The following is a 14,412-nucleotide window of genomic DNA, read 5'->3' as shown; positions in this document are numbered from 1 at the left end:
TTCGAGACTTTTGAATTTTGAGTTTAAACACCGAAAAAGTAAAATTAAAGAACTTTGAAAGTTTTCTTCGAAAATAAAAAACCTCACGGAGAGAAGAGTTTCCAATATTATCCAAAATTATATCCAATATTTTCTAGAACAATGCTAAATATATAAATAAATTACGATGGCTTTGGTAAAAAAAGCGTCTATATCTATGTTAATGTTTTTGTAAAAAAAAACATTATTTTTCTTTTAAACATTCAATTTTGTATGCCATATACTTTTAACATAATTTAATAATCTTTTTATAATTTTTTAATGATTGTTATCAGGTAGAATGTCGCGATAAACAATAATATATAATAACATTTATAAAGAAAAGAATTACAGTTACATACAATAAAATTTTCCACGCTGTCTCATTCATTAATTAATAATTTTAACAGCAAAATTATTTATGCAAATATTACACTATAGCAATAAAAGATTCCGATTATTGTAATATTACCAATTTCTTTTAACTTCCAAATACGTTCTGCCAATATTCTGCAGAATAGGATAGTTTATTTCCGTATTATCGTTATCCGAGCAAACAGCTTGGATTAATTTCAATGTGTCTGATTATTGATACTGTCGCATTACTGGGGAAACCCTATTACACTGTCAGACTGTCGCTTAAGTACCGAATGGTACTTTGGGTAAGGCTCCCAATAATCGATACTGTGAATGGTTGGAATGGTTTCGACCCTTTGACCCGCATTGATCCACAAGGATATTGTCGCTATTTGTCAAACCTTGCGTTATTCAATAATCAAGAAAGGGATCCGTAATTCGTTCAAAAGATATAATTAGCGCAACTCGAGATACGCTTACTTGACGTCGAAAGTATAAAAAATTGTAGAGAATTTTTACATTTAAATACGCCGGATACAAATAAAGTCCTTAATAAAGGAAATATTATATTATAAGAGTTAAAGTTTCAATTCTGTTAAATAGTTTGAACAGCAATAATCTGACTTTCTAATTTCTTTCTCTTCGCTCTCTCCTGGATCTTTTATTATCAATTAAATTTCACCCGCAGTTTTCTGATTTCTATAATAATCACCGAGTTAAGCTTCGAAACCAACTTCGAAACCCTGCCATTGTCTTTAATGTCTTGAAGTGATTCGCCGTAACGTCCCGCAGCGAGGATAGGTGCCGCAAGAAGAAGGAAGTCAGAGCGCGGAACGGGCGTGCTCGAGAATGGGCTCGGATAGCGGTGGCGTTTCAAGTAGCATTTCCTTGGCACAAACGACCCTCTTAATCAATCGCTAGCACCTCTCTTCTTCTCCCGGCTGCCTCGGCTCTACAGCTCGAGCTGTGCATGGAGCACCGTCCTCCACCCTTTCCTGCCGGAAGTCTAAAGCCCCCGTAACAAGCCGCAACTTCGATAAATCTCCCTCGCACCGTCTTTCTTTCCCCGAGAGCCGCGATTCCGCGGCATTAGTAAGAACGAAAGGAGAAAGGCGAGCAAAAGATATATCTCGGATCGATTTCGGCGAAGGCGCTCGAGAGATGCGATACGAAAAGGAGGGCAGTAGTGGGAAGCGAGGGGGGGGGGGAAACTGCAGATCGGGGGATGGGGGAGAAAAACTTATGAAAATCCGGGATTTATGGGGACGTGTGAGCGAGAATCGGGCCAGACCGCTGTGGCTCGGCTCTGACAAATCGTTTGGAAGTTAACGTTCTCGATCGTCCCTGGATCGCCTTTCCGCAAAGGCAAATCCCTCCCTTGGTGCCCGATTCTGAGAAGAAAAAAAAACTTTCGACCTTTTAGATATCCGTATTTCGTATCGAAAGTTTGCATGCGTCTCGCTTCGACGGCAAACGCTTTCAACGAAGTTAAAGTTGTTTCTTTTTTAAAAGTCGGGAAATCGATAAACACCACGATATTGGTTTCAAATTCTTATATTTTGTTTTACCGTTTGGCTACTTTATAGTTTACGGGAGAAGCATGTTTTCGCAAAACTCACGTTGAAAAGAACGAAGATTGGTAAAGTAAAATTGCGACTGAATATTATAAACTCAAAACAAATCAATAAGTCTAAATAGGCATCACTTGATAGTATATTTTATGATAATAAATGTTCCCGTTAGTTCTGTACGCTACGCATATTCTTTGAGTTAATAAAAGGAATTTCTTTTTCAAATACGTAGAAAAGTGCTATTTTACATCCAGCTTCATATTCAGACGACCGATCGGAAATCGGAAATCTTCAATTTACGAAAGATTTTAAATAAAATCATAGTATCAGAAAAAAATCTTCCTATCACGGCTCTATCATATTTTCCGCCGTAAGCAATATTCCAAGGTAAACTTTCCAGATTGATTCTGAGATTCGTCAATGGATCTGAACTGAAAGAAAAAACGACAGTGATCCGGGACATTCTATATAAAGATAGATGCGCAGGAATTTTGAACAAAGTATTTGCCGCTCCATATCACCGAATTCGAAATATAATCCCTGATTGCTGAAAGAGATCCTGGCGCTATGTCTCTCTCTTGATCTTCGAGCATGAGAACCCACATGTATTTCTCACGGAATTTTCGTGCTGAAGTTCTCCGTATCGGCAACCGTTCGTAAAAAGATCCGATGAAGTAGAATTACCGAAGGAAGGAAGGAACATGAATGCCTCGGCTGAATGGAAAATGGCAACTATAAGGAAAGTCTAAAAGTTTCGAGCTTCGGAAAACTGAAAATGGAGAAAGGCTGTGAGTTTAAGCGCCGATATAAACGATTCGGCTTCTTGCTTTCGGCGCTCGAGAAACGATCCAATCCGAATAGTCACCTGCGCCGTTTAGAAGAAAGCAATAATCGTTTGATTCCGTGCGTTTCTATAGAAGTAGAACCCTCAATTGCCGGACTCTTTGTTCGTAAGAACGAATAAGATCGAAATGCTCGCTGCACGCGGAGATAAACGCGATGTCCAAAATTCAATGTGCTTCTTTATCTCATCTATACATTGTAATTTATCATCTTCGTCTATTTATCTTAATGTGCTCAGATAAATCATGAATCCGGTATTACAATACCGGGTATACATCACATATATTGCGATAATAATCAATAATTAATGACTTAACATTTTAAAAACTAAAGAATAAATTAATATCTTCGTAAATAAAAATGTTTCAATTTTAGAAATAAAAATCCAGATATCATTATTACCATTAATAGTATTATCGATTATATTTGAGAAAATAAACGTTTGAATTGCATTAATTGGCTTTGTGAATTTCGTCGTCCAAGGACTATCGGTAACGCAAGCGGATCGCTTTGTCGGGGAAAGTCTCGGATCTGATCACATAAAGCAAGGATTACTCTAATCCATCGAAATAATTCTGCATTAGAGCACACACGGGGTTGGATATGGGGCTAATCTACTCGGACCAGGACCGAGTGCTCTTCGAAAACGCGGGAATTAAACGCGATCCCAAAAATATGAGGAAAGCGACCTCCGTTATAATAAATCCCAGAGTAACCAGTAGAAATTTATGCATCGTATAAGCCAATTATTTATTATATGCCGCCACGATTCAGGGGTAGTCGGGATAGAAACCTTTTTAGCTCTGCCGCAACCGCAGTGAAAAGAAACAAACGAAATACAGCGGTCGATCTTAATGCGAAAAAGCATGGAAATAAATTTAAATAAAACATTAAAGCTATTATTATACTACAGAAATCGATTTATACGCAATAGAGTCTAATATAGTTATGTGCTATAATCTTAATAATGTATTATAATATAAGATGCGAGTTAATCTCCGCTTTGTACTTATAAAAAGTTGCCTTTTCGTGTTGGCATTCGCTTCTAGCTATTCTGACAAAACTTTAACATATCAATATAATTTAGTTGACTACCGGGCTATAGAACGCTATTTTTGTTGGAATTACTTGATCGATCGTAGCAACTTTCATGTCTAACCATCTTCTACGGTATCATAACAAGCGCACTTCTGCGCGCGTTTTATGTTTGATCAGTAAGCAAACGTGAAGAAGAGGGTAAGAGGCATGTTACCTGCGCCAGCCGCCCCTAGCCTCAGGACTGCATCGCTTTGAAGAGAGATGGAGAGGGTGGCGGTGTCCTCGAGGCGGGCGAGGACCTCTTCGGGAATGTCCTCGGGTTCGCGGAGGCGGAGAGTGACTTCACCCCCGCCTCCGCCACCCTGGCCACCTCCACCCCCGGGACTCGTCGACGCCGAGTACATGAACACAGATCCGTATCCATGTAACGACTGCAGTGGCAGCCTCACGCCGCCCACCTCTCCGACCGGACCCTGAAAATCGAAAGATAGATCATTATTAGAAAAACGGGCCAATAAAAATGACAATTTTTAATTAGTTGTGTACGTGAAATTGTTAGGTTCTATGTATCAGATTACAAACTGATAAATAATTTTTAAAGATTTTAAAATAAAATAAATTAAACACTATCTATTTTCTTCCTCAATGATTGTACATTTCTTATTTATATCATTTATCTGATAATCTTTTCAATCCATATATCAGAAATTGATAAATCAGCAGGTTAGTAAAATATAGCAAATACAGTTAACGACATAACAACCTTAACATAGGTACGTACATTTAGAAAAAAATAGCTTCGCAGTAACCGAGCTAATCTTTATATTCTGTTTTATTATATCGTTTAACTCGATACTTCAAGTTTTATGGAAATCTAACGATGCCTTTCGCGCATAGTGTAAGCTCGGAGAAACAATGAAAAGAAACGATAGTTCTATTTCGCCAAATAAAACGATCGTGAAAACACTCGGCGCGCATGTTGCATCCTGTGGAACAGTACCGAGAAGCCGCATAATATATGCCATGGAATTCGATTGGCGGAACGAGTGGCTGTGGGAAGCGCGTCCTGAATCGATCGTAGCACGCGTCATATTAAATTTAAGGCTACAGTTTTCCCTTCGTCCGGTCGTATCCCACGGGAAGACCCTCGTTCCCTTTTGCCGTTCCTCTCAACTCTCGTTTCGTTTTCACCGCCACCGCAGCCTAACGTTCTCTTTTACGTACGGAAATATTTTGCCAATTTCGCTGTCGATGCAAATTTCAATTCGCGAGCGTCAATATTTGCTGAATCGTGCCGAAAAAGGATTTTGATGTACTGGCATTTTATCCGCCATCGAACGCACGTTTGACTTCCGTGCGAAAAAGATCCCACGCCGCGGTGAAAAATAAAGACAGAAAATTTCCGACAAATGCGAATGAAATAGAACTTCCCTATCATTTAGAACTACGATAAAAAAAAGCATACACATAGAGAGAAAAAGAGAGGCCTCTTCTAGTAAGAGATCGACTCTGCTTGAAGAATTTAAATGGAACGAAGAGATTCAATTACCGCCGCGCGTGTTTCTCCGCGCGCACAGTTTCTGATATGCTGTCGGACGTAATAATTAATATCGAAGAAACGTGGTGATAACGATAGTCGATATTACTCAGAAAAAGTGCGATGCAATATCGAGATACAATGGAAATTATCTGATGTTTTGTTTCACGCGATCGATCGGTAAGTTAATGTCACTACCCAGTAAAATGGAATTATAGTGTTCGCTATAAATGAATTATTCTGCTATTTCCTAAACCCGCTAGAGAAAGAGATAGAAATAGAAAGAGAGAGAGAGAGAGAGAGAGAGAGAGAGAGAGAGAGAGAAAGTCGCCTTCGGCAAAGTTTATCGATTACGGCCATCACGTGAAAGTTAACAAAAAGATATACTTTATGAAAACAAAGTCTAACAAAGAGTTGTTCACATAATGTGTACTTTTTGGAATAGAATAGAAAACAATTCTACCTTGCAAATTGAAAAAAATACTATTGACGACAATCTGATGTAAGCAAACTGATAGAAATAATTTGCATGTTATCGATAATAAAAAAAAGTGTTTTTTGGAAATGCACATACAACGTCAAAGCTAAATATAGATCTGTTTGTAGCCAAGCATAAATTTGAAATAACAGATGTTGTTGGTTTCCGTAAACAGGAAAGTCGATTTGTGTACAAGCCGGCGAGAATTAAAAATATCAGTGTAATACTGGTACAAACAAGGTTTACTGGAAATGTTTGTAGAACTCGGGCACGTATAAATGCCATTTGTATAAAGGCAATGTGCCCCGCTAGTACAAACACCGGTTTTAATTCTGACGCGAATCTATACAGATGCGAACCGTACAAACAGAGAGTAGTCCGTTTACCGATTAAAATATTACGCGCTATAATTGAAAAAAAATTTGCCTGTATAGCTATAAAAAATACGCTGGTAATAATATTATAAAAGAGAAATCTGTGAATATATTTCTATCAAAATTTACAAAAAATAAAAGCGTTATTATCTTCATCCACAAACTTCTAAATTATATTTTTAATTAACTCTATCTCCTTTTTAGATGTATCAGATAGATTAGAAGATTATCATTTTATTAATCGTTGTAATTGTAATATCTATATTTTAAGCTTAGCTTTGATACGACGAGGAAAAGATGAAGCTGTTATGCGATAGTTTGGGTTCTAACAGGTTATCTAAATATCATATCTAAATATCATAACAGGTTATCTAAATATCATAACACCTTATTACTTATTACTTATATCAAACGATTTTAAAGTCTTTGCGTTTGCAAAAGATTATGTTAGCTCAACATTTCTTGAATTTTGCGAATAAGGAATAGACCAAACAGAAACAATGCAAAGTGTCTTATTAAAAAAGAAAAAATAAAATTAATTAATTAATGTCATCTTGTCATATATTATTATAATAAAATTTAAAAAGTTACGAAAGTTTTGAAACAATCCTATTAATTGAAACAAATATTCTTTTATATGCCTCTATGTATAATCATACGATTACCTATGAAAAAAAAAAGACAATAGCGTTCTAGTAATAGCCAATATTATTTTTACGTACGTTTGTTAAATATTACGGATTGTGGTGAATCAACGCTTAAAATATGGTTTTAATAATTTTTTACAAACTTCAAATGCAATTTGTGAAATTTTTTGATATCATAAATTTCGTCGAAATATTTCCAAAAGCACGGTACGCTTAAGCTGGGAAATTTCAAGTTCGCACGTACACCCGTAATGCGTCCGATTTAATGGCCAGTGCCGTGTATCCGGTGGCGCGAATTTTCCCATTGTTAGCGGTCCAGGCGCGAGCCGCGTACTCTCTCTATTATTTACGTAAATTGATTCGTACCGCCGACTATTTCCGTGTCACGTATTCGCAGCCATCGAGCTAGCCGGCTTGGCGTTATAGGCGGCCAGCAAACCATCGCTATAGCCGGCGTGATGAGAGTAATTTATTTTAATGGTCATTTTCGTAATGGGTCTTTGAACAGGGCGCATTTCTGAATAGGACACGTATAGCGTAACACGACGATCTCGCTCTTCCTGCCTCTGCTCTCTCTGTATGTGCACGTGGTCGACGTGCTCCACGCGCGCGCGAGCGCGGCGAGAATGCACGGTAACTGTGCCATTCGCGAAAATGGCACTTGTTACCGGAAACAATGCCCGCCGTCTCCACACTTTTCCATTTTAGCAACCGCGAAAACTTTTCCGTTTCACCCCGCTCTTTCTCGTTTTTACGGCCGGCATTGTAGTACGCCGGGTATAACGGTACGGGGGAATCCGGTACAATTGGTAGAGCGACGACCCATTTATGACGCCCGAGGATCATTTCCGTGAAGCTGCAATTAATTGAATCCAACCCGAGGAACCGTGATTTATGTGACGCGCCTAGGAAACGTTTTTGTAATAGAAGAACGCTTGCTCGCTTAACAATTAGTCACTTCGTTCATTATATACGAATATATTACGCGATGTTTTTCTCTCCGTTCGTTGCCCAGCGAGGGAATATTTTTCGAAATCACTTTTGCCGTGAGTACATCGAGTAAACGAGGATGTACCCGAGAAACGTCGGAAAGTTAAATCGATTTCAAGTTCACCGGAAGAACGGAGAGGACTTTCCGATTCGACTTTCGCCGTGGCAGCAAAAGCGAGCTTCAAAGTCGGAATCCGGCGTTCTCGCTCGGCAAGGCGGAAGATTACGGTAATAGATACGGCGGGGCTCTGAAAACCGGGCAGAGCACACATCGGCCCTGGATCGACGTCATTCTCGATACACGCTATTACACGTGCTCGGTCAAGGGCGAAAGTCTCTCGTGGATACTCTCGGATAAATATCCACGGCACATTCGTGGAAAAAGGACTAATAAATATAAGATGCTTCGAGTTAGCTGATATATGAGTCTTTATAAATACCTTAAAAATATCCTTTTATTATTCACCATTAATTTATCGCTCATACATCCTATCGCTATCTGCACATTCGTCTCAAATTTCTAAAAATCCGTAAACTAATGTTTCATAATTTCACATTGATGATACCTTACAAGAACTTGAATCACATCGTGTCAAAATGTGTTCTTGTTGCGTAAAATCGACGAAACAAATTATTTAAGATTGAAATACTTTGCCAGAAATGAAAGAAAATACACAGAAACAATGCTTCTTTTAAAAAAATGAGAATAGAGTTAAGAATTCTTGTAAAAAATACTTCTAGCAAAACACAATTCGATTCTTGCTTCGAGATGAAAACGTAAAAAATAATAATAATAAAAAGAGAAATGAAAATACCACAGCAATATATTACTTTATAGTTTAAAAATGGTTTTATCATCTAGAGATTTTAACGGATATGATTTTTCACGAAATGTCGACGATTCGGATTGCTTCTGGATGATGAAGAGCCAACTCTTTGGGATTTAGGAAGAAGTAATAACAAACGGAAACTACAACTCTCGGAAGCCTGATAGATTTTATTTCGGCACGTATGCAAATTGACAAATTGAATTTCACTTCGTGCGCCGTTCCGAAATAAAAGAGGAACGATACAAGCCGATATATGGCCCGCAAAAAACCGAATGAAAAGCGGATACGGCCGCGATTTCACGCTGGAGCGCGATTCCGATTTCGGAACATTAATCAGCATCCTTCGTTCCGGAATTCCCAATAAACAGTGCCCAAGTACCAAGTGATTATTTACGGGATGCGGTAAACGTGCGACAATTATTCGGCTTTCGTCTTTTCAGCTTCGTGAGCGCGGTCTTTCCACGAGAAATATCGAATTTTCTCCAAAAAGAAATAAAATAGATAGATATATATAGCTTTGGCAAACGTTGCAGACACGATTTTGCCTGCACGTTGTGTGTGTGTGTATGTGTGTCACAAATCTCCGCCAATAATGAAAAAAAATGTACATATAACCGCAATATATTTTTATATCTTTGTTAAACGGTGACGTACAAATTTGGCGAGCATTCAAAATGTCGCATGACACATCGGAAAAGATCGTAGCGTTTAGAATTCAAGAGATACAAGCCGATGTCAAGAGTTTTCGAAGCGCGAGTCCATCGATGTGAGGAATGGAAGTCGAGATATCGCGTTGGCATTACGTGTCATACACACGAGCTTACCGCGGGGTCGTGCCACGATCGTCTACGTACGTACGTACGTACGTACGGCGAGCTGCCAAGTCCCTTCTCGCACGACAAACAACCGGAAATGTAGCCATAACAATGCGGATATGCGCCGGTGCAGCCGCATGCGCGCGCGAGCTTTCGCGTACGCGCGAGGCACACGGACGCGCGACGCAGATTTCCTCGGCCATAACGCAAAATGCGAACCGCGCTCGTAAACGCGGACTTCCCTTTTGCCCTCTCTGCCCCCTCCCTCGTTCGCCGTCCGTTCGTCCGTCTCGCTCTGAAAATCGAAGCGACCCGTAGCACACACCACACGGCCCATACGAACTTTACTAAATGGAGAGTGCACCGAAAGGATTATCTCTGCCGCGCGCGCGTTTCGGATGTCGGGGGCCGCGCATCGATCGAGTTCGTTTACGGCGCGGACTATTGGGGTTACAAATCAAAGAGCTGGATCGAGCTCTATCGAAAAATGCGAATTGCGCCCACGTATATAGCGTGATGCGTATAGGCACTTTAGTGCGAAAAATCGCGCGCGTCTGTGTGGGATTTTTTTTTCTATTTTTAGAACAAATGCAATGGCTAAAAAACATTTGAATTCGACATCCCAATGTGGGTGGGTTTCTACGTCGAATCATAGAATATCACTCGCGAAAAGCCTTTCACCTGCACGCGTTTATGGTCCACGCAAAAAAATAATGTCCCGACATTTCCGCTGCAGAAAAATAAACTTCAAGCTGACCCTCTCGATTTATCCATTTATCACAGAAGTATTTGCAAACCAAAAAGTTAGGTGTCGATTCGAAAACGCTCGGCTCAGAGTTCACAAGAAAGCTAAGCCTCGCATCTTTCAATGGATGACCGATCGAGCAGGCACGGAGTGAAATTTGCGCGTGACACGAGAGCCAGCAGCAATTTTCTTTGTTCGCCGTTTCCAAAGCACGAATGACGGAGGCGTGAAAACGCTTACGACAGGCGAGATGGTTGGGCGATCTCGCTTTGTGCATTTGACGCAGCTGCATATTTGCAGCAGCACCACCAGCAGCAGCAGCAGGCGGCAGTTGCTCGTCACTGGAAAATTTACGACGGCTTCTTCCCTGTCGCGTCGTTTCCGCGGTCTCTCGTTTCACCACGATGCCCATGATTTTGTCGTATTACCGTAACAAAACTTTAAACGTCAAGTTATAGAAGTAAAACTTGAATTTAAAAAATACGAACGCTAAATGTAATATAAAGAATACGTAACGCTAATTGACCCACTTGATTCTCTTCAAAGCGCCGAAATTTATTACAGGGACAAAATAATTTCGATGAAAAATCTTTTCCTTGGTCGTCAAGCCATTCTGGCATTTTCGATTACGATATAACGATGTGCTACGGAGCGAGAATATGCTCGATACACACCGATACATCGTCATAAAGACAAATATTTGATGGCACTTATGTGGAGAAAAGTAAAGATGAGATAGTGGATGGAATAGAGTGATAAGGCCAATTACAAACGATATATGAACAAGCGCGTATGCGACGATCAATATAAACGGCATATTTTATATTTCATATCTCTTCCACCGAGTTTACTGATGGGACCTTTCATTTTAATAATCAAATACCACGCACAAAGTCATATTTGCCAATATAAATAAACAAATCGTACATAATAAAACAATACGCATGTGGTGTGCATCAAATAAGCAATATAAACTATTAGATTAATACATATTTCAATTAAGCCAATTTCTGATAAATCTGATAAATTATTTTTAATATTGTGATGGAAAATAAAATTATATATGGGTCTTTTTAAATTCTTGGGTTTTTACACTTTTCACACTTCCGCCGCTCGACAGCTACGCCCCTCTGGCCTCTGAAAAAAGAATGTTCAACGAAAAATTTTAGCGTCGTCCATGGACAGACAGACGCACGTTTAAAACGTTCGGGCGATGAATCATTGTTGCGAAAAACGGGTGTATCCGGTTGCAGCGGGCGGTCGTTCGCATGGCTATACGAGTCATGCCGCGAACATTGTTTACAAGGTATGTATCTGCGCGCCATCGGGTAACGCATGCGACACGTGTAACGCGCCGCATTCACACACCCGTCCCCCTTTTTTTCTTTCCACTCTACGTACCAGTGGTCTACGCTAAATTATACACGACAACAGAGTGTCGCGGTTGCACACAACGCGGTGAAGATTGAGAACTGCCGGTATTCAGAATTCTTTTTTGGTCAATTGCAATAATCCGACCATAAAGAAATTATAATAAAAAGCTGAAAGTCGGTAAAGGAGATTTAAGTACCGGAATATACAGCGTATAAAGTGAAAAGTAAAGTGAACCGAAATACCTTTACGCCGTGTCTGACTTATAATGGCATGTTCTACTGCGCCCTTGTGTATTCTAACTCCGCACTTCGCTCCTTCTATTGCATCCTATTTATTCGAAATCTACTTTAATTTAACTCGATATGTAGCATTTTCCAAATTGTACATTACATTTATAAAGTTTCATTAGAATTTCTAAATGTACTGCAAAGTATAGTCTTCCAAAGTGAACATTATAAAAACGTTAGACGTATGATTCTTAAAGTACTGTTACTAAAGTACTTCATCAAGTGTACTTTAGAAAAATATCCACATCGATAAAATGCATGTCGAACCGTGTAAAAAATTGTGCAATAAGACACGCGATAGCACATGATACACGTAATGTGCGAGAGCAACGAATGGAAAACGAAACACCGCGCACCGTGACGCGCGTAAATGTGTTCGCACGATGAATTATCGCTGTAAAAGGGGTGCATCCAGCGGTAACGACGCACACGAGTCGCCCTGCATATCGCGTATTGTTTACAACTCGAAGCGGACATCGTTGTGCGTTCGCTTTACGCCACAGCTATCAGCCTAGACGACGTGGTGCGCTGGCATCCCTCTTTTTCGCCCGTGACAGATAAAACGCGTCCCGTTGTATTAATCCTGCCCGTTAAATCGGTCGTGCTCCAAGGTACAACGCGGAAACGCGATGTGTCGTCGTAACGGATGATACCGACGAACTTTTCGCGAAAATGTCGAGTGACGTCGCGCACACGCGCCCGCGATAACGTGTTCCAAATTCGACCAAGGCAACACGCGGAAAAATAAAAACGCGCGAATATGATTTTAACGCGAACCATGACATTATGATTACAACGTAACGTCTGCTTAACGCGTTACCAAGTTTATCCCGGAAAAGATAACAAGGAGCCTACAAAAGTGATGCAGCCTCTGGGGAAATTATCTCGCTAAGATCATCTTCCGAGGAACTCGACGCCTTTTGCTTCTGGGTTAAGGAAAATTACATGGCCAGGTTAAGAAGGACTTATTAGGACGAGAGAAACATTATTATTATATCCGTTATTACCGCGATCCTGATGTAATGCAAATCTCATTTCAAAATACTAATGCGTCGAACAATATGTCAAAGTGCTATCCTTCGATATAGCAATAAATGAATCGAATTGAAAACAGAAACCCGTTATTAAGTTAATTATGTCTGTTTCAAATTAAACTCCCATCTAGTTTGAACTTTGTGATTTATTGTTAGAATAATTCCACAAACATAATTAAAACATAAGCATAATTATATACGCAAATAATGTCAAAGAAAATGTTAAAATAGTTAATATGCAAAATAATATTTGCACGTTTAGATGCAAAATAACATCACGTAAAAGATATCAATCGGCCAATCTAAGGTCTAAGAATCAAATCGAAAGTATAGGAAATTAAAATCGATTCGCCCCGATTATCCAAGCTCGAAACTTCGGCAAAGTGGCTGGCGTGAAACCGGCGACATAAAATCGCACTTATGCGACAAAGAATCGAGCGATTGGCCATTAATCGGCCTCCGGGTATAGACGTTGATTCGCGCAATTGGCCAAAGTCCGCCAAAGGAACAATGGATTCGCGTGGTTCGCATTGACGAAACGCCGACAGCGAGCCGCGGGCGAAGGGAAAATTGCGCGGAATCGATTAAAAATTCCATTCGGAATTGCGTGTGCTCGCGTACATACACCGTTGCATCATCTTGCGTAACTTCCATCCCCCGCCGATCGTGCCTGTAGATTTTCCTCCCTCGGCGGCCCCGCGAGAATCGCGTAATTACGGCGATCCCTTCCCGTTTACTCTGCCACCTGCAGGCCCCGAAGCAACGCGGGGATGGTCACCATTCCCCCTGTTGGTTTCCTCCTATATCTACACGTGACCACCCCCGATTGCCGATCATCTCTCTCCCTCTCTCACCCCCTCTCTCTCTTTTTCTCTCTTACGTTCGCTTACTCGTTATAACTACATAGTCGTTTATCAATTTTGACAATTAACTCTAGTATTATGAAGATTTGTTTTAGTTGCAAGGGTATCGACCAAGAGAAATATTTTTTACATATTAACAAAAAAAATACTTTGTATCTACTAAAAGAAATCACGTATTAATTACCTTTTCAATTGCTGATGTCATGTAAAAAAGGGTTAAGATAAAGATATCCTTGGGTGATGGCGTTAGCTTTTACCTTCTGCTTTCACAAAATACGATAATACAGTATAATAATAATTTCTTTTGATTATTAATAAGTTATAATATTTGTATTGTGTATCATTCTTTCATTCGATATTTTAGATTGCCATTGTTTAAATTAATATTAATATCTTTTGCAATATACAACTCTAGGCATTTATTCTGTCATACGTTACGTTTGTTTATCGGTAGTAAATGTACCATAAGGTATACGATACTTGATAATAAACTGAACACACCAGTAGTGTGAGTTTCGAAACACGTTACGGTTGAGCCATTCGAAAACAGATGTAATTAATTAAATATAAAGCATTTCTCGACTGCATTTATGACGTTGCAGTTTCTACTA

At 39.7% G+C, this 14,412-nt stretch overlaps 1 protein-coding gene across 8 annotated transcripts in view; it reads right to left on the bottom strand.

Moving 5' to 3' along the window:
* Nucleotides 1-14,412, bottom strand: part of LOC139817287 (uncharacterized) — a 388,078-nt gene that overhangs the window by 159,738 nt on the left and 213,928 nt on the right. For all 8 annotated transcript variants that reach the window (XM_071785253.1, XM_071785252.1, XM_071785254.1 and 5 more), the window contains one exon: nucleotides 4,042-4,300. In XM_071785253.1, the coding sequence (XP_071641354.1) occupies nucleotides 4,042-4,300 (259 nt within the window). The remainder of the gene's footprint in view (nucleotides 1-4,041; nucleotides 4,301-14,412) is intronic.

Source organism: Temnothorax longispinosus, chromosome 8 (assembly GCF_030848805.1).
Source record: "Temnothorax longispinosus isolate EJ_2023e chromosome 8, Tlon_JGU_v1, whole genome shotgun sequence".
In the NCBI taxonomy this organism is placed as follows: Eukaryota; Metazoa; Arthropoda; class Insecta; order Hymenoptera; family Formicidae; genus Temnothorax; species Temnothorax longispinosus.
The sequence above is the reverse complement of the archived record's forward strand: the minus strand, read 5'-3'. Positions and strand labels throughout refer to the sequence as shown.